Source organism: Dermacentor albipictus, chromosome 1 (assembly GCF_038994185.2).
Source record: "Dermacentor albipictus isolate Rhodes 1998 colony chromosome 1, USDA_Dalb.pri_finalv2, whole genome shotgun sequence".
Taxonomy (NCBI): Eukaryota; Metazoa; Arthropoda; class Arachnida; order Ixodida; family Ixodidae; genus Dermacentor; species Dermacentor albipictus.
This window is the reverse complement of record NC_091821.1, coordinates 483,847,935-483,869,750: the sequence shown is the minus strand read 5'-3', so window position 1 is coordinate 483,869,750 and position 21,816 is coordinate 483,847,935. Positions and strand designations below refer to the sequence as shown.

The 21,816-nt window shown below is 46.3% G+C and overlaps 1 protein-coding gene across 1 annotated transcript in view; it reads left to right on the top strand.

The window, feature by feature from the left end:
• The window catches only part of LOC135901631 (uncharacterized), a 58,874-nt gene that overhangs the window by 7,193 nt on the left and 29,865 nt on the right, over positions 1 to 21,816 (top strand). The window contains exons 3-4 of the mRNA XM_065431488.1: positions 1,229 to 1,380; positions 18,856 to 19,111. Coding sequence (XP_065287560.1) covers positions 1,229 to 1,380; positions 18,856 to 19,111 — 408 coding nt within the window. The remainder of the gene's footprint in view (positions 1 to 1,228; positions 1,381 to 18,855; positions 19,112 to 21,816) is intronic.

Sequence of the window (21,816 nt, the reverse complement as noted above, 5' to 3'; positions counted from 1 at the left end):
GCAGTCACGATATTTACGATGCCTATCTTCCTAGCCTAAAGAGTAGCTTCATTGCTGGAAAGCCTCGGAAGTTCCTCTCTGACACAATAACATTCATCAGCTTTATACGAGCTGAGAACGACCTCAGTCCAATGGCTTAAATCAGCGGACTAATCAGTCCATAGGCACACGCCTCCACTGCAAGTTCAACGACGAGCCCCCAAAATCACGGACGCGTCTCCCCTTTGACTTTGTCGAAGGTCATGGGCTGCTCTCCCTATTTCCTTATGTACGGCACACCATCTTAACACTGACGTTGCCGAGAACCTGCAGGAACGTGGTGCAAGTGCGGTGCGCTATTCCCTGACGTATCACCCGAAAAACAACCTCATATGTGGCAAGAAATTTCTTCCATCAGAACTTCAAGTGGGGGATTGTGTTCTATACGAGACACCCTGGCACCCCAGCAGCGGTAAACCCAGTGCATTAATGGAAGGAATGTATGCCATCCTACGCAATATCTCTGCTGTAAACTACCAGATCGACCGCGACCTGGCCCTACACATCCGCCCCTGCACCTACGACTCTCTTGGGGAGAAGGGTAAGCGTGCGACGACAGTGCGGTGCGATAGTGGTGGAAGTGGAAGACGAGGTGCCCATTAAACATAGAGCTTCGCAGAAAAGCGATGTACCTTGCTTTGTATGTGTGTGTGTATATATATATATATATATATATATATATATATATATATATATATATATAATGTGTGTGTGTGTGTGTGTGTGTGTGTTTGTGTGTGTGTGACTTGCTTCTTTGCATTGAGGTTGCATGAGCGGCTTCTGCAAGGGCTATTTCTATACGATAGATGACCTTAGTCTATATCGTGATTCGGACATGTACAACATTAAACAGTCGACTAGCAAGAATATCTACCAAGTTTAGTAGGCTAAATAGAATGGCATATGATGGTCTCTGCGTCGTTCTGTTCGATCCCTAGTTTTGGAAAGCTCTGTAAGACGAGCCCTGACCTTATTTCTTTATGTTATGAAGTTCCTTAATAGACAGTGTTGCTTTATAATGTGTAAAGCTTCGCACAGAATTCACATCGTAGCGCAGCCAACGTGACCGAAATTTGAACCCGCTATCTAATATTGAGACGTCTAGGGAATGTATTGTTTGCAACAATGCCACTGACCATACTTCAACAAGCGATTTCCATATGTCCATTTCTTTCCTCTGCGCTAATAGGTGGCGGATGCTGTACCGCGTCCTTGTGGACGTGACCAAAAGGCAGCTGAACGCAACTGTCCTGGGAAAATCGGTGAGCATGCCCTTCGGCATCGCGCCATCGGCCATGCAGAAGATGGCACACCCTGACGGGGAGAACGGCACTGCTGAGGGTGAGTAAGCTGGATTATGCCCATTTTTACTAGCGCAGCACGCATCAGGGTAACCAAAATAATGTTTTATTTTTACCTATAACTTCATAAAGTGGTTTGGCCTGCCTCTTATCTAAAATCGAAATTGAAAGAACAAAGAGCTAAAAGAAACCCAGAATGCAGCCTATAAGAAAACGAACAGCTGGAAACATTCTGCCACACAAGTCCTGGAAGGATACGGCTAAGGTATTTTTGCCAGCAAGAATGGCGACGAACTCTGCCTTCCGTGTTTGCCTCGCAGTATCGTGTTTTCGGCACCCAAGAAGCGAGTGGCGCCCATGCTCGTCTGCGCTCCGCGAGCGCACTGCGAAACTGTTTCCGCATTACACCATGAACAAAATGTGCGGCGTATTCTATGACATGACGCTTTAGGTGCACTAAAATAACAAGATTTTGTTGAAACACAACTTTTTCAACCGCCCAAAGTAGCGCGAAGCCGCGCAAGAACAAACGCATTTTTGAATGAGCCTCTAGAGTCCGTGAAACAGTACGTTCAGCAAGGACAGTTATTCACAAGAACACTGGTCATCAGAAGAAACTTTGCAAAAACTTAGACGTTAACAAAAATCTTGAGTAATCTATCGCGCAAAGAGCGATGCAAGGAAAGATATTATGCGTAACGTTAACAAACAGGAAACTAGCATGGATTAAGAGAAAACTGGAATAGCCACTATTCTAGTTCACATTAAGAGGAGAAAATGGAGCTGGGTGGCCCATGTAATACATAGTGCGAAAATTAGGGTCACAGAATCGGTAGCAAGGGAAGGTGAGCGCACTCGAGGACACTGAGAATCAGGTGCTGTGACGAAGCGAGTAAATTTGCAGGCGTAATGTGCAAATAGCTAGGACAAGACAGGGGTAAATGGGGATTGCTGGACATAAAGGTAGGCTAATGATGCTGATGATGACGAAGTATTTCGCAAAAAGGTTCACAGTTGCAGAAAAATAATCCTGGTGTAGGAATTGCACCCTGGACAAGCGTTTTTACCGTGTGGTAACAAATCGGCTCAGATGCAATTGGCCATATAAAGTGCGCCAGCGCTTCGATTTCAGGATCACGTGGACATCACTCTGCGATCTGCCATCCTCCTGGCTAGTTCGGGTGGTAGAGCGACCACAATGAAATGGCATTGGTATTTGGTAGTACAGTACGTGAGCGAGGATGTGTGTTCATTCAGAGTTATTCTGCTGTGAAGCTTTCCGAGAAACCCGTAAACATTTGCAGTCTAACCTTGTGCTCTAAGGTGGATAATAATTTTTAATTATTCTGCAAGTTTCCCTACCTTGTGTATTTCTGCATAACTCACTTACCTTCCTGTCTGTTCTATCTCATATTGGGAGGACTAGACAATTTATTAAGAGGGTAGATAAAAGATCATTTGTATAACTTCGACTTCCGGCCGAAGTGGCTGTTCATGGTAAGACACGCGTATATAAGTATAATATCGAAAGCGAGGAAGCAAATTGGTCTACATAGAAGAGGGAGCTGGAAAGTTGCGTCAATTGCTTGAGCCTCTCTCGTAGCTGCGTCACCTGTGTGTTTGCATAAATAGGCGAAGAAACTTTGGCCCGCGACGCTAGCCTATTGCTCCTCTAGTAGGCAGATAGAACGTGGAAGGTGTCCACTTGTCCCGTGGTAGTGATCGCGGCCCCTTTTACGTTGAATCGTTTGCTAGAGATGGTTGTATTTCCACGATGGCAAGCGCTGATTAGCCACCCTGAAAGCTTCACACACAGTGTTCTTGTGTCGTTCAGCGCTACAACAGCTCGAGAACACCATATGCCAAGACCAGCTCGTGATATTCTGTATATTTCAGGGAAATTCACGGATGAGACACGCGCCCAGTTGTACAAAGAGACAAGTCACACTTTTTTTTTCACGTGCCGTATTTCCATCCGCGTCGTCTGGTAAATTGAGTGATCCTTACGTACATATCGATTAGGTTTTCTAAGCCTCGCATATGGTCGCGTTTGATGAATTCTGACCTCCTTGAGAAAGCAGCGCGCTGTACTAACAGCTGAGCAAACACATTGCCGTGGTTAAGGACGCAATGCGAACTTTTCGAAACGCTTCAATTGCGACATTGCTTTTGGATGCAATGAAAAGGGCAAATATCACGGGCGTTTCCTGTGAATTCCACTCGCAGTCTGCGAAACCTTCCCGCCGCTGCATGTTAATTAAACGACAGCTGCAGCTGTTTGCAGAATTATCATTTTGAGCGCTCCTTGCCACTAAGCACAAGTAGCGAGAGCTATACGAGTTGGATAAGTTCATGACCTGTGAGCGCAAAAACTAGACGAATTTCACTCCATGCACCCGAGCACATGGAGTGAAATTCTCCATAGCTTAACCCTGCATGTCTTAGCCGTGTCCAGGCAAAAGTTCACCCTTGAGGTTGAGCCGATACTGCGTGCTTAGATTTATCCTCCGCTTCATGCAAGCTGCAGTTCCGGGCTCACTCACGAGGTGGAAATCGGTAGTTGTGTTTTCCTGTTCTCTTAATCTTTAGCTCCCTCTCGCTTTCTCCCTTTCCCGTCCTCTACTCACTTCTGTATCACTTGTGATTTCCCAGGCAGCGAGGGTTAACGTTCAGTAACATAACGAACCAAGGTGTACATATTAGGTTATAGTGGGCATGTACCGCTGGCGTGATCTGAAGTGAATACTTCAAGTCCTTTCGTGTCCCATAGTTGGGCTCAGTGGTGGGCGGCTGGCATGCCTGCCAAGTACTATAGCATTATTTGCTGCGCTCCCTGATCGCTAGCTCAAGAGGGGGCGCACCGATAAAATTTTCAACTTCTTCGGTCAACAGACCGAAACATTTCCCAGGTATCACGTGGTGCACAGTGAGCACGAAACAGACTATCCTAGGGATATCCCCATTCCTGGTTTCAAAATGCTGAACAGACACCCTAGGCTCTGGCTATAAAGTAAGGAAGATAGCAAGCGGCGATCTTCTGCTTGAGGTTTGTTAAAAGCTGCAACACACCAAACTCAAAACGTTGTCGCATTCGGCGACATTTGCGTTCCTCTAAATCCTCATAGATTCATGAATACTGTCAGTAGTGGCATTTCTGAAAACGATCTGCTAGAAATCACCGAAAGTGAACTGCTCCAAGGGTGGAAAGATCAGAATGTTGTACACGTACGAAAATTTTAACTATGGCGGGGTGACAAGGAAACCTCGGCTAAGCACTTAATTATGACCTTTGGAACCAGCCACCTGCCTGAACATATTGAAACTGGGTAGTGTAAGAAACGTGCACGACAGTACATTAAAATCCACGCCTATGCTCCAAGAGTCATCGGTTTTGACATGGGTGTCAAAGCTGTCCAGGGTACCCTACTTGTGAAACCTGTGCTCCAGATTATCACTTCTCTGACATCTCCACTTCTGGTACTCATTGTGCCATGTGTGGCGGAGATGACCCAGATTATCCGCGCTTGTGTCCGTCATAGAAAAAATTAAAGGAACTTGTAGCGACCGTGTGTCACTACTCCATGCCTCGCCGTGGGGGTCATTGCCCCTTCCTCCGGAAATCCAGTTTACCTCGCCATTCCTCGGAGTGGGTGGGAGTCGTTGCCTCCTGCTCTTTCTTGGAATCGAAGCGGCTACCCGACTGGGGCGCGACCACAGCACCTCGGCAAACATGCTTTTACTTTTGAATACAGCACTTGACTCTCCCTTTTCATGCGTGCGGCAGCCGCTGAACACAAGCGGTCCTCAAGAGCGGCTGAGCGTATACGTCGCATGCATCAGGGCGGCGAGGCGCGTCAGACACCACAGACCCCACGAACGCGACGGGCCAATGCAAGAGAGGCAATGCGTTTGAAGCGACTCAGTGCATCTCCAGGTACCAAGGCAAATGAAGCTCGGAAGCGCCGTGATCGCCATCGTGTCGCGGCAAGCCGAGCAAGTACAAGTCAATCGAGGGAAGTGGATGATAAAGATGGCCAACTACTCCCCTACACCGCCGTGGAAGACGCGTGTCCTCCTGATCCACAAACAGCGCTGCAACAGCTCCAGGCGGCCACAAACTACTTTAAGAGAAACTTCGCCCAGAAAGATGTTGCAGGCATTTTGTAAACAAACAAACATTCACATAACTGTGTACGAATTCTATGCCTCCGTGGTGTTTCCGGCGCAACAAATCGCCATTCGCAATGGTGTCAGGCTTCCGCCGTTTCACGCTTTAGTCTCGACAAAGTGTCGTCCGTTTTTTTTTTGTTGTTGTTTGTTTCTCTTTGTGACAGGATGGATGCACGGATGGTGATTCTATGCTATAAGCGTCTCATTTGAAACAGAGTGGTGGGTGGCACCAGCAAGCTCTTCTTATTTTCGCTAATATCTTACCTATCTTTTTTTTAAACAGGCAAAAAATTCCCAACACCAAACTTCCTTGCTGAATTGGCGAACTGCTAACTGAATTAACCTGGTCTACCACGCAAGTACCACCCTCTTGCAGGAATTCCTTACTTGACAGCACATCTGCGCTCACTCAGGCTCAGTGGAATGCTGCTGCCGTGGATATCGAAATGACGCCGGCATGTTTTCTTCAGCCAAACGCAGCAACGCGTGTTCCGTAAAGGGGCGGCAAATTTGAGCCCCGTCACGGGCATGAGTGCCTGGTCGCGAGGCCAACGCACTATCACACCAACACAAAGCTATTGAAATCGATTCCACAAAACATCGCGCCCAACTTTCAGAGGCAGACTGGTGCCAAAAATGTGTTCATTTGCGTACATATGCACTTACCAAAAATTAATTCCACGCAGCGCAACACGAATCTTCTAAGCGTGCTTTATATCAAAAACAAATTAACAGTACTTTTTGCTTCAAACATTTCTAGACATGGTGGCGTTTAGCTTGCAAGTGGAGTCACTGACGCAGCTTCTGAACGTGATGATTCTCCAATATGACGCCTAGGATGACGTCAGCGTGTCACATTCATTGTCATGGATAGCCTGCTTCAATGAAAGAAGGAAAGCTTACATTCCGTCTCATAATACGATGGCAGCGAAATGACTGCTGCAGTGCATGTCGGCCAAATAGGAGTGTGATGATGCGACACCGCTGTTTTCTTCCGCCGGGGAGAAAACGTTTGTGATCAATGGCCTCTGAGATCCAGCAGCGTCCGTAGCGCGCCACAGCATCTCACATGCTATGCACAGCCGGGGCCGAGCCATTGCTTAAGTACAAAAACGAGAAATGGGGAACGGCTATGAGAAACAGCGCAGAATGTTGGCGAATAGGTTGCTTTTGAAGCATTAACTGGCGAACCAGTACACGATGGCACCGGAACTACGCTGTAGTACGCAGCCTCGAAGAACGTTTTGAGGCATGTAACATTCGCTGCGCTTTCAACTTATTGTCAGACAGACCCCAGTGCTATACCGGCTGTGTTCGAGCTGCGCGAGATGCCAGGGGACGCATCTGCTCCCTGTGCTGGCTCCCCAACATGCCACCTAAAAGCACGTCACTGCAAGACATCTATACATCAAGCTCTACGTTCCAGAATAATTTATCAATGGCGTGCCACACATACTTGGCGTTTGTAATTTCATCTTATGCCCACATTTTCTTTGACGGCACAGCAGACCCTCGCCTCTTCTGGGGTTCGCGCCATGAAAAAGGTAGTCTGCGCCGGACAGTTTCTGCACAACGGCACTGTAGTCTATACATTACTGTTCTCGAACCAGGCTACGCACTACCATTCAACATAAGGCATGATCGGTACGAGCAACGAGAAAGAGCACGCAGCCACAAACCCCGGATGGTGCGTGGTGTTCGACCACGGAGGCGAAATTTTCCAGTCGCAGAAGTGTTGCCTGACCGTTGCCTAGTCTAAAGCCTCGTGCTCTACAAGAGACAAATTTATTCTCTATGTCTGATCCTGCAGTTTCTTCGACGTTTTGTGCTATTTCTCTCGCGAAATACTCACGCATAGCAATGTCGTAGGCCTGCAGGTCATCGCTTTCCATGAATAATTTATGCGTCACCTGCAGAAGCCTCTTCTCTGCAATTGGCTTGTTGAAATCCAGTGTTACGTGATCCTTCCCTGGTAGCCACACTTGCTATCTGCCTGCCATGGACTCCGTGGTTTCCCTGGCGTAACGTATAACACGCTCACCGCTGGCTTCGTTTTATGCCAAACATATTAACGTAGGTTTTGGGCCTTCGCGCGACGCCCGGCGGTGGCCACCATTGACCCTAAAGTGGGGTCACGTGCCATGACGTCACGTGATGACGTCACACAGGCTGCAGATGGGGCCTCATATCGCGCCGTCGGTCGCCTCCCGGCGGTGGCCACCATTGACCTTCAAGTGACCTTCAAGTAGGTCACGTGACATGACGTCACGTGATGACGTCACACCGGCTGCAGATGGGGCCTCATATCGCGCCGTCGGTCGCCTCCCGGCGGTGGCCACCATTGACCCTGAAGTGAGATCACATGATGTGACGTCACGTGATGACGTCACACCGGCTGCAGATGGGGCCTCATATCGCGCCGTCGGACGTCGCCCGGCGGAGGCCTCCACGCTTCGGTTTGCGCCGTCGCGCGCGACGCGGCGGCGGCGCCACCATCGCTGCATCACGTGATATGTGACGTCACGCCAGGGATGAAGTGGCGCGCGCCCGCCGTCGCGTCAGTCTCTGTGCCCGCAACCGCGCCAGCGTCTTTGCGCCGGGCGTGTATGCGGTCAAGATGCCTCCAAACGCTAAGGATACGCTAAGGTTAACCCTAGTGGATGCTTCGCATCCACTGGGCTTAACCTTGATAAGCCTCCAATTTTTTGGTTTCTCCGTGATACCAATGCTTTCCAAATCCCAGCCCTTCTGCAGTTCGTTGGCGATTGTGCCATATTTGGCAGTGACCTCTCGGACCATGACCGCCGAAGATTTCAGTGGCTTAGGACGAATACATACAGGCCCTACAACCGTCGAATCCAAAGTCACTTCTATTAGCATTATTTTTGGTTGAAGTGAATGCGACCATTGACTATTGTCCAGTAGCAATCGGCTCCAATTAATATTAATGTCTCGAGAGCTGCATTGTTATGCGCAGGCTCGAGTTAGAGCAGGCGCGAGAGAGCAAATATGGGGGCTTTTTCTCCTTGAATATATTATTATAAATAGGCACTACGGAGGAGGTTTCTTAGGGCCTGTTGTATGCGTTTTTTCCTTAGACATGCCGGCATTGCGGAGCGCAGTCGAGCTTGTTTACGCTCCGCCGCTGGCTGCCCGCGCGGTGGGGTGAGGAGAAACAAGTGAATCTCGCACTGTTAAGTGTGGTGTCTCACAAGGCAGCGTCTTATCGCCGCTTCTCTTCAACAGCGCACTTGCTGGACTTCCAAGCCGATTGCCTCAAGAATGTGACTTTCCAATAGACATAGCAGTCTATGCTGATGACATCGCACTGTGGTTCAGAAGTCCTTCGCGCCACGGTTCTCGTCTTCGGGGAATCTTGCAGCGAGCTCTGAATGTCACGTAAGAGTACACGGAAGAAGTTGGTCTGCAGATTTCACCCGCTAAGTCAGCCGCAGTTGCGTATCCTAGACAACGCGCTCATCGAATCACGAGCCGGCTGTACCTCGGAGATACACCCATAGATTGGGCACAGCAGCACCGCTACCTGGGCGTAATTATCGATAATCGCCTATCATGCCACTCTGCCGGCACCTTTGTGCGGTAAAAATCGCTATCCATATTCAGATATGTGGCCGCCTTGACTACTAGTGGCGACAGCTGTGACGAAATGACAGCAGTAGACGTATATCGATCATCTGTATATTTTGGCTTGACGTATGCCTTGCCACTGTTAAACGTGCCGCCTAGTTTGATGTCTTAATTGGAACGGGGTCATCGTGTTGGCTTCCGAGTCATTCTTGGCTTACCTCGTGGGTAATTACTTCGATTACTGAAGCACGCCAGCTGCCCCTGAGGCTGCAAGCAGACCAGAGACTGTTATATCACGTACAGCCTTTGCACCGAGCATCAGATCGGCAAGCACTTATTAACCAGCTGATTGTATGAGGAAAATGACGGCATTGTTAGTGGCCATTGCTGGCAATTCAGAAGCTACTACCTCATGACAGCTCCGAAGGAACACAACAAGAAATTCCCCTTCTCTGTTCATCTTTCGATGCCCGAGATAGGCAAAAGGTCTGACCAGCCTGCTTCGGCACTATTCCAGTTGGCCCAGCTGCACTTATTTGAAAAATATCGAGACCATCTTAATGTATTTACAGACGCATCGGTAAGCAGTGACGCTCAAAGCGCTGCAGCACCTTTCTTCTGCCTTTCGACTGACATAAGAAGGGCGTTTCGAATACCTTATCCATCCTCATCAACAACTGCAGAGCTGGTAGCGATGGATGTTGATCTGAAGTACGTACAGGAAGAAAAAAACACATCGAAGGTCGTCATACTTACAGACTGCCGTGCTGCCCTAAGCAGGCTGTTGAGAAAAGATGCCAATAGCCCAACTCTACGTAGTCTATACTAGAACCCGCCGACAAAATGACTTCTCGTGGGGTGTCCCTCACTGCGGAGTGAATGCCTTCGCGTGTGGGTGTTTCTGGAAATGTAGTGGCTCATCGCCTCGCTTCAACTTGTGCTCACAACAAAAGCGACTGCCCATAAATTTCCTGTATGATTGACAACGCCCATGTGTTGATCCGCCGATACCTCCTAAAGCAGCACCAAGACCACCGTGTTGCAAACGGCTCGTTCCCTCCCTATGTTCGTGGTTGTGGCTTGCCTCGTAGTGCTAGAGCACTGTTAGTGAAGTTAAGAGTTGGCCTGTGTTGGTGCTCGACCGCTTGTATCGTCAAGGACGCATGGACAGCCCGTCGTGTACGTCCTCTGGCTCCTGTGAGACACTTGAACGCCTTATAGTGGGGTGACCCGCATTCGTCACACAACGTGCACTGCTAATTAAAGAATATGGACTGATGGGACTGAAGTGTCCGACCCTTGACGATTGGCTGTTTCCGAGAGGGTGTGCTGCTCAACACGACCAGGCCCATAGAGCCTTGCTAACTTTCACGAAGAAAACTTTATTTGGCCTCCCGTTTATAGAAATTTCTTTCTGTGTTCCTAATTTCTTTTGTCAGCATCCCTGTCATCTGTTTATTTCCTATTTTCTTTCACTATTTCTTTGTTTCCTATCTTTTCTTCTCTTTTCATTCCCTTCTCCCGAAAGAGTTAGCAGGCGTCGGGACCCTCTCGGTGGCTGTTATCAGCTTGCTCCCTCCATGTTTCCTTTATGTGCTTGCATGTTTTCATACGTAATAATAATAATAATAATAATAATAATAATAATAATAATAATAATAATAATAATAATAATAATTGGCCCGGTCTTGGATCGTATTTGAAACTTTCATGTCCTTCGAACCGTTTATTCCAACGCTTCACAGTGGCCAATGAAATGCAGTGTTCAACGTAAACGCCAGCCATACGGCGACTAATTTCTTATTGGGAAACACGTTCCGTTGTCAAAGACCTCACGACACCACTCTGTTTAACTTTTACAGCGTCCATTATTTCACGCAACCACGTTGAACGCAATGTATAAAAGCATTAAAGAATATTTATCGTCACACCTGCGTGTCACTTTCGTAAATGAGAGATGTCTGTGTGCTACGCGCATGCCTCGTAGATTATGAACCAAACCATTATTGCGCGGGGTGGGTTGGCTCGCTTTCACTTGACTCGCCCTCGTACACTAGAAATGTGACGACACATAGGAATATACAAATTCGAAGATACAGCTTGATAAAGGGCAAAGAAGTGGCACTGGTACTTTTCCGGCCGCGAGGAAACCACCCGACTGTAAACTTGGATTTAATATTTCAAAACGTTACCATGGAACAATCTGTATCAGTTAGATTTTTGGGGGTGGCATTTCAAGAAAACCTCTCATGGACGCCTCCCGCTGACCTGCTCCGAAGTGAGCTAGGGCGAGCTGTTGGAATCTTAAATAAAGTAAGATATTATATCCCGTCTCCGGTGAAAAGGCAGATATACTACGCGCTTATTCATTCCCGGTTATGTTACTGTTTCTTAGTATGGTCAACAACGACTAAGACCAACCTAGACGGTCTTCTTTCCTTGCAAAAGCGAGCGGTGCGTGCAATCGGAAATTTAGAACTTTCTGAAGATACTACACCTTTTTTTTAAATCAAATAAAATACTGCCTATTCATAAGTTCTATAAATATAAATTGGCCCTGGAAATATTTCATCAGCATCAAACAACACCTATCCAAACCAAATATCGCGTGAAACCTGGTCCGTACTGCCTACGAAAGAATTTAAAACCCAGGCCACAATCTCGTACAAAATATGGCGATCAAAAACAAAGTTTTATGATACCAGGCCTTCTCAACGAATATCCGGAAATTGCTGAAGCACTCGTTACAGCTACCTCAGTGCACATTTTCAGAAAAATGCTCAGAAATGTTTTCCCTAACACAGATTAAAAATCGTGCCGGACTGATCCCAGTTGGTTTCCGCTTACTCTGTGTCTTGGCTTTTCATTGTGAAAGTCCGATATATTTTCTGTACCCGCACGATTGTTTAGACATACCCGTACAATGTGTCTGATTGTATTTGTGTTTATGTTATTGATGTAAAAAAAAGAACGCCTATTGATGTTTAAGTTCTACCATGTTTCAAATTGCGGCTATTGTATTCAATAATTTTTTATTAATTTATGTGCTTGTGTGACCGCAGCTGCCAAAGGTGGCGAGGCCCAGTCAGGCACGTTCAGTGCCTTTTGTCGCGTCCCCCAAGGCATTTCGGTAAGGAATTTCTTGAATAAATGAATAAAGAAAGAAAGAAAGACAGAAAGTTCGCTGCACGTATACACAAAACCTCGGAAAGAGATATTGAAATATACGTAGAAGTCTCCAATAAATCTACGTATCTAAGGCAAAGTCGAAATATATAAGGCGTCAAAAAAAGCAAATAAACATGTTGCGCAATCACATATTCACAGGTAAAAGAAACCTGGCTGGCTGTGGCAGCTCGCGGGTAGCGGAAATTCAAGAGACTCAATGTGTGCTCGCAAATAAATAACTTAGTTACCTTATACGCTGGCATTAGTGTCTTGACATGGATGCATTGGCGGAGGTGAAAAAAAATGTTGATATTCTTTTCTGTAACATGACGGCACAAATGAACCACCGCAACGTTTCGTATCATCGGGCCTCAGTGCGTGCTTTGTCAAGTTGTCTGATATTGCGTTGATTTGGGTTGTCTCGTTGTATGGTCCAATGAACTGCTTAAGAAAAGTCAATACACTTTCGGCGTCAAATATTTATAAGAACATTAAACCCACAATGTTTCGCAGTTGAAAATCTAAAGCACGACTTTGGAAATGTCAATGCACCTTTCGCATGAAACGTTTATGGAAACTTAACATCCATAAACTTTCGGAATTGAAATCCATGCGTTCCATATATTCCGCGGGCCTCCACCAGATGCGGCAACAAGCCCGCTCGCCATGAAAACGTTCTTGAAACTTTGTGCTGAGATGGGCCTCCTTGCGTTATATGAATCCCGGTGCATGGGCGTTGCTGCGAAGTCCAGCCTGAGTTCGCAATGTTCGCGCTGAAATTCCTTTTCGAACGTGAAAAAGACATTCTAGACAAAATCTAGAATAATGTCTGGCGCCGAGGATTCTTTTGGTCGTTTTTTTTTTCGTGCATGACAGCTCGAAAAAATTTTGAGAGGGCCGCTGAAGCCCCATAAGCCCCTCCTTCCTGGCTACGCCCCTGCTGGGCCGAATCCGAAGCTAGTGCAATACCGGGCCGACCCGCGGCGGAGCTGAAAGCAGGCTTCAGCACTCCCCATACGGGGGCCGATCCCGAAGATAGTGTAATACCGGGTCGACCCGCGGCGGAGGTGAAACAGGCGTTAAGCACTCCATTTACGTGCACCGATCCCCAAGATAGTGCAATACCGGGTCGATCCGCGCCGGAGTGGAAGCAGGCGTTAAACACTCCCCCATATGTCCGCCGATCCCGAAGTTGGTGCAATGCCGGGCTGACCCCCGGCGGAGATGAAAGTAGGCGTTAAGCACTCCCCATACGTGGGCCGATACCGAAGATAGTGCGATAGCGGGCCGACCAATGGCGGAGGTGACGCAATGCCGGGCCAACCCACGGCGGAGGTGAAAGTAGGCGTTAAGCACTGCCCATACGTGGGCCGAACCCGAAGATAGTGCAATGCCGGGCCGACCAGCGGCGGAGGTGAATGCAGATGTTAAGCACTTCCCATACGTGCACCGAAGCCGAAGATAGTTCAATGCCAGGCTGACCCGCGCCGAAAGTGGAGTTCGCCAATAAGAAGCCCACATACACAGCATCGCTGATCATCCTTCTTCACAGAGTGGAAGGGCGCTGAATTTTTTGCATGAGTTCTTTACAATGCCTAGCTAAATGAATGACGTACCGATTCTTGACGTTATTGCTGTGCTGACCTGCACAGTTATTAAATCTCTGCTTCGTTTGAGCTATACAAACTTTACCACCGCGTAGGGGCATCAAGTGAACCACTTTGCTCCTGCATTCTGCGAATCTAGTTTGATTAATGGCACTGCACCATAGCGGATAGTTTCTAGACCCTGTGACTGCAAAACTTTGATAGCGAGCAAGAGTCTGCGAAAAGAAAGCAAATTGGCGTTAGCTTAGTTGTAACGGGTTTCATGTATTTTTAGGCATGTTGATGGTAATTTTTAATAGAGTGCATCTATATGTTTAAATGACATGTTCAACAATAGTTTAAGCACTTTTATTCACTAAACCGGCGAAGTCAAGTTCACCTTCAAACTGCCAATAAAAACAGTACATTTCATGATACAGTCTATTTCGTCAGATACGTATGGATATTGGGCATGTCACCCCAAATTCAAGACAGGCGAGTTGTCCTATGACATCACGCACTCATTGACTAAAAAGTTCATCTAATTCCATGCGTAAAGGTTGGTTGAATGAAGTCATGCCAGCACGAGATTAATTAAAGTTTATGCGAACAGACGACGTCGTTAATGGAAGCAGGGTATCCTCATTGTGTGAACACTCCTGTTTGTGAAGACATGCAGAAAGTAAATGAAACCAACCGTAGCGTAATGTAAGGGGGTAAATACCTGTTCTTCATTATCAGCCTATTTTATGTCCACTGCAGGACGAAGGCCTCTCCCTGCGATGTCCACTTAACCTATCCTGCGCCAACCGATTTGAACTAGCGCCTGAGGATTTCTTAATTTCGTCACCCCACCAAGTCCGCGGCCGGCTTCGACTGCAGTTTCCTTCTCTTGGCACCCATTCTGTATCCCTAATGGTCCACCGGTTATCTAACCTACGCAATAGATGGCCTTCCCAGCTCCATTTCTTGCACTTAATGTCAATTGGAATATCGGCCATCCCTGTATGCTCTCTTATCCACATCGCTCTCTTCCTGTCTCTTAAAGATGTGCCTAACACTCTTCGTGCCATTGCTCTTTGCGCGGTCCTTCACTTGTCCTCGAGCTCCTTTGACCGTCTCCAAGTTTCTGCCCCGTGTGTTATCACCGGTATAATGCACTGATTGCACACCCTTACTTTTAATGATATTACCCGCCGTGGTTGCTCAGTGGCTATGGTGTTAGGCTGCTGAGCACGAGGTCGCGGGATCGAATCCCGGCCACGGCGGCCGCATTTCGATGGGGGCGAAATGCGAAAACACCCGTGTACTTAGATTTAGGTGCACGTTAAAGAACCCCAGGTGGTCGAAATTTCCGGAGTTCTCCACTACGGCGTGCCTGATAATCAGAAAGTGGTTTTGCACATAAAACACCATAAATAAATTTAATCAAATTATTACTTTTAACGATATTGGTAAACTTCCGGTCAAGATCTGACAATATCTGCCGAATGCGCCCCAACCCATTTTTATTCTGCAAATTTCCTTCTCTTGATCAGGGTGCCCTGTGACTATTTGACCAAGCTAAATATGCTTTTTTACATGCTCTAGAGCCTGACTGGCCATCCTGAATTCTTGTTCCCTTGCCCGAGTATTGATCATTATCTTTGTCTTCTGCATAATTACCATCATCCCCACTCTTACACTCTCTCTCTTAAGGCCCTCAATCATTTGTTCTAACTCATCCCTACTGTTTCTGAACAGGACGGTGTCATTTGCAAATCGAAGTTTGCAGAGATATTGGCCGTTGACCCTCACTTATAAGCCTCCCCATCTTAATTCTTTGTGTACTTCTTCCAAGCACGCAGTGAATATCATTGGAGAGATTGTGACTCCTTGACTTACTCTCTCCTTATAGGTATCTTCCAACTTTTCTTGTGCAGAATTAGGAAAGCTATGAAATCTCTGCAGATATTTTCCAAGATATGTCCGTAAGCGTCCTGTACTCCTTGATTACGTAATGCCTCTGTGACTACTTGTATCTCTACTGATACCCGCCGTGGTTGCTCAGTGGCTATGGTGTTAGGCTTCTGAGCACGAGGTCGCGGGATCGAATCCCGGCCACGGCGGCCGCATTTCGATGGGGACGAAATGCGAAAACACCCGTGTACTTAGATTTAGGTGCACGTTAAAGAACCCCAGGTAGTCGAAATTTCCGGAGTCCTCCACTACGGCGTGCCTCATAATCAGAAAGTGCTTTTGGCATGTAAAACCCCATAATTTTTTTTTTATCTCTACTGAATCAAATGCATTTTCGTAATCTATGAAAGTCATATAGAGAGGCTGGTTGTATTCTGCGGATTTCTCGATTAACTTATTGATGACATGGACATGATCCATTATAGAGTATTGCTTCCTGAAACCAGCTTGTCCCCTTGCTTTACTGAAGTTCAATGTTGCCCTTATTCTATTCTCAATATTCTAAATATTCTTGGCGAATATTGTTATATGATACTGGAAGGAAGCTAATCGGCCCATAATTTTTCAATTCTTTGACGTCTCCCTTTTTGTATGTCAGGATAATGTTCGCATTTTTCCTTTTCTCTGGGGCCCTTAAACTCCTAAGACAGTTCATATAAAGGGCAGCTAGTTGTTGAAGCATTATGTCTCCGCCATCTTTGATTAAACCGACTGTTATTCCATCTTCCCCTACCGCTTTTCCCCGTTTCTTGTTTTGCAAGGGCCTTTTAACTTTGTCGCTAGTTATAAAAGGAGGCTCTGTAACCTGTTCGTTACTGCGAACGGAGGTATCGTAGCTCTTCTATGTACTATACAGGTCAGTATAGAATTCTTCCGTTACTTTAACTATATCTTTGAGATTGCTGATGATATTACCCTGCTCATCTTTCACTGCATACATCTTGGTTTGTCCTATGCCAAGTTTCCTTCTCACCGAGTTCATACTGCGCTCATTTTTTACTGCTTCCTCTGTCTTTCTCATGTTACAATTTCGAATATCCCGTACCTTCCCGTTGTTCATCAGTTTTGACAGTCCCAAGAATTCAGTCTGATGTTTTGATTTGGACACTTTCACTTCTTTATTAAGTCCTTTATTACCTGAGAAAGCTTACCTGTTGGTTGCCTTGGTGCCTGACCTCCCACTTCAGTTGCTGTTTCGGAAACCAGCCTAGTTACAGTTTCAGTCATTACCTCTATATCATCTTCATATCTGCGTTCTAAGGCTTGATAGTGTTTGCAAGTAGCATCCTTAATTGGTCTCCTTTTACCTCTACTGCCTCTAGGTTGGCCTGTTTCTTCTTGACCACTTTTACTCTTTCTCTCTTCAAATTGAGGTGAATCCTAGCCCTTACTTACCTATGATCATTGCGCTTTACCCTTCCTAGCACTTCTACATTCCGCACTATGCTGGGATCGGCCGTAAGTATGCAGCCAATTTCATTTGTGGTTGCACCACTAGGGCTTTCACCACGCCAGATTTTTGTTCCTACGATTCCTGAATAAAGTGTTCATTATTCGCAGCTTATTAATTTTGCGGATTCTACCAGTATCTCTCCTCTAGTGTTCCTAGAATCGACGCCGTAGTTGCCAATTGCTAGGTCACCAGCCTGCTTTTCCCCAACTTTTTTCATTGAAGTCGCCATTGTTACGATATACTGAGTTTGTACTATTCCCATCGCTAATTTGACATCTTCATAAAACTGATCTATTTCATCATCACCATGATTAGAGGTAGGAGCGTACGCTTGTACTACTTTTAATCTAACATCTTATTGAGCTTTATTACGACTACTGCTATTCTCTCATTAATGCTTTAGAATTCATCAATGTTGCCCGCTATCTCCCTATGGATTATGAATCCCACTCTGTACTGCTTCTTATCTGGAAGTTCTCTATAGATGAGCGACTACGTGGGCATTCGTCAGCACCGTATAAGCTTCACCACTTCTTTTAACCTCACTAAGGCCAATGATATCCCAAACAATGCCTGATAAGCTTAGCTTCACTCGAGAGAATACGGCTGTTAAAGGCTGCCTGGGTCAGTTTCCATTGGTGGCCTCTCCGGGTTCAGAGATTCTTAGCAACCTCTGCTGCGTTACAGGACTGACCGCCGCCTCGGCAAGGTGCTCGGCAGCTGCTGGGGACTGAGGTCAGACATTTGGTTTTTGTAATTTATTATTTTTCTCAACTTTAATTCGTCGAGTGGAGCAACAGATTACACAAATAACAGACGCTGCCTTGAATATTTATCGAAGCCACGTGTCACTACGAGCTACGTCACAGCAGTACGATGTACATAGGCCCCCTTGTGCAATATGCGTCGACTATCCATCTGGGAGCGCGGCGCCCGCGAGATGAAGGGCAAACTGCGTTCGGTTTGAAAGTTCAGCTCTCTCCGCGGTACGCAATTATGTAATACTTAGCAAACACGAGCGTTACCGAGCACAGTAGCACGCCGCTTGTCAGCTCAAAATGACCAGACCTGGTGAGGGGCGCTTTACGAACGTAGCCAACCAACATGATTCCAATTTGAATTTCCCCGCCCGTTGTAAGCTAGCCAGCGGGAAGAGTCGTTAGAAAAATCATAATGTCCTTGAAATAAAATGACATTGTGTTTAAACAATGAAATAATTTCAATAGGTAATCTGAGTTCTTTTCGATAAACTCTTCCTTCGAAATTTGTCGGCTATGAAGTCGCCACAACCCATGAATGCGAATTTTTCTTGTGTTCTCACTTTCCTTACAGCAAGCGAGAGTGTTTGCGTTCAATAACAATTACGTTACACCCTCGGTTGGCTATTATATCAGCTTCTCCAAGTTCAGTCACCGAACTCCACGGCTATGGCCCAACGACAGCACTGAGCGTCATTTCAAACAGCCAATTACACTAGAGGAATAATAATCTTACTACCACATTTAGATTCGAGCGCAAACGTATAGAGAAGGGTGTTATCAGCTTTCTCGATTGACAATTAGTCTGAAGTAATGTGTCGTATCAAACGCAGCCTCCCAAGCAACCGGTACGGTGATGATCTTGAGCACCCTGAGCTCCACGTCCCTAGAGGAAGTCAGAGCAGCCGCACCAAACGCCACGCTCTGGTTGCAGCTGTACATCTTCAAGAACCGGACCGTCACGGAGGAACTCTTACGGCGAGCCGAGTCCGCGAACTTTGCGGCAGTCGTGATGACGGTGGACGCCCCGATATGGGGACAGAGGATCGCAGACGTCCGCAACGCCTTTACGATACCCGAGGGGATCACGTAAGCTTTCGCATATTTTCTACGACGAGAACACTGCGAATGGTGTTCTATTCTGTGTTATTATCCGTTCGTTTCAGTCTCCTATGCATAAACAAAACTAACGAAGTATTTGCAAGAATCTTTAGGCATGAAGGAATACTGGCGCCCATTAAAAAACAGATTCGCAACATTCCTCCTTATGAAGCCAGAGGCACTGGCAGCCGTGTTAGGGCAGATGTACTGACTCCCAGACAACAACTGAAGACACACGAGCGATATTTACTTACAGCCAGCATGCGAGAACTGCCACGACCCCTTAACAGTGATGCACGTTTTAACCACGTGTACACAGAATAAAACATAGAGACGGAAACCTTTGCACAAGTCAAATCAAGTAAACATACCTTTCTACCCCTCTTTAAATTTAGGAGACGATCCACTAGTGTCATTGACTGACTTGGCTTAGCTTTTTTAGAATAACGAGGCTTTTTTACTTAAACTGTACAGCAATGCAGCTTTTGTCGCTTTTAGAGCTAATTTTCCAACACCTTCCGGCTGCCGCAGCATAGCCTAAGTCGCCTTCGGGCCAATAAATCTATTTTAACTAACAAAATGCCTAGCGGCTATGGTCTATCGTAACACAATTAATACAAACGAAAAGGGAACATCCCCATGGCGCATAGTTTACTACAAATGAACGCAACTATTCAAGCAAGCGCTTCCTTATTACTTCGGCACAAGTTAAATTCTGCATAATTTTCCTTGTTAAATCTGGGGTTTTTACTAGGCAAGGACCATCATATATCAGCAAATGAGGATGTGCACTCAAGTGCAATGCCAGGCGTACATGAGTTTAGCGGCAGTAGGGCCGTGGGCTTTAAATTACGGAGTTTTACGTACGGAAACCTGATCTCCTTATAAAACACACTGTGTGGGCGATTGCTGAATAACTTTACCACCTGGGTTTCTTTAACGTCCACCTAAATCTAAGTACACGGGTGTTTTCGCATTTCGTCCCCATCCAATGCGGCCGCCGCGGCCGCGGTTTGATGCCCCGAACTCTGTTTTGATGCCCCGAACTCTTGCTTAGTAGCGCAACACCAAAGCCACTAAGCAACCACGGCTAGTGTGCTGTAAGCATTCACCTACGCGATGACAATTTTTAAAGTATCTCGGAATTTTCGGAAATCGCTTATTGCTATAGCCTACAAAATCATTGTCCTTGAGCTGGATTATTCTGAAAGGCCGACATTACTACCACGAGAAATCAAAACAAATATTTTAATAATTCGCGAGAATTTTGGCGAATTCGTGAGAATAGTTTGGCAGTTGAAGGGTATTTGTATTTTACCAGTTGGAAGTGGTGTCGTAGAGTTGCAGCAAGGAGAAAGGGACTGCTGCTGGCGCGAAAAGGAACTCTTGTCATGCGAAATTCTTCAATATTGGAAGTCCATTCTTCAAACCAGAAGTAATGGAACGCGTCTCGGTCTTGTTCAGCCAGCGATATTTGAAGAAACGCTTTTTCGATGTCGGCGGAAATTCCAATCTTGAAGCTGCGAAACTTCAGCAGTAAGTCGATGATGTTGGGGTTCAAATTCAGCCTTGTCCACAAGACGTCGTTGAGTGAAGGTGAGTCCGAAGCACGAGAAGAGGCGTCGAATGCGACCGGTACTTTAGTCGTAGTTCTGTCGCGTCGCACTACTGCTCGGTGTGGCATATAGCACGTGATACGTTCACTCGTACTGTCCATTGTGACCTTCTCAGCGAAGTCTTTGTTATAGTAGCTCCTAATGGCAGTGTCATATTCCTTCTGAAACTCTCGTTCTCGATGTAGCGTTCTCTGCAAGGACTCCTGCCTCTTTAACGCGACATCCCGGTTATTAAGCTGGGAACAATTGCTGCGCCACGGAAGTTCAACTTGATAGCGACCGCTGTTTCTAGTAATTGATTCCACAATTTTCTTCAGAACGTGCTCTTCATCTTTCGAAAGTCTCTCTTCGTTAGTCAGTTCCAGATGTGCTACTTCCTCGACCATCCCTTCAAAGTGCGTTCCATGTTTGCGCGTACGAATCTCCTTCGACAATCATTGCTCTTTCTTGCTATTTATCACTGGAACAAGTTGCCAAAAGAAATCGCTTCTATACATGATCATGACTTATATGTAAGTCATTTGAAGCGCAGTTTCACGCATGTTGATTAAAAACAATTTTGTGCCTTTGACGCATTGTAAGTGCATCTACATGCATTGTACCGATTTTTTTTGTATCATGTATGCATTTATTTCTTTCCTTTTTATATTTTATTGTTGTATTCGGTGATCTTTACCACGGTGTTCTATATTGCATTTCCCCCATAATTTTGTTTGAAATATCCTGTTGTTAACACCCCCCCCCCCCTTATGTAATGCCCATAAGGGCATTTAGGGTATCTGAATAAAAAGTAAAGTTGCTGGGAAACATTGGCTTCCGTTAGGCATATATTGAAGTTCCTTACGCTTTCCGACTTGTAGAACTTAGGTGGACTTCAGGTATCTCCATGATGTGTCCATCCTATGATAGTTTCGATGGCGGTCAAGGAGTCGTCCAGTCGATGAATTCTTCCGCTGACGAGCTGCCAGTAATAGTCTGCACCTATAAGGACGCTTCTTCCAGGATCAGCCGGGACCTGAACTGCGTTGACGTCAGCCAAACATAAGTTCTTGCTTTTCAACTTTGCAAGTACATTTG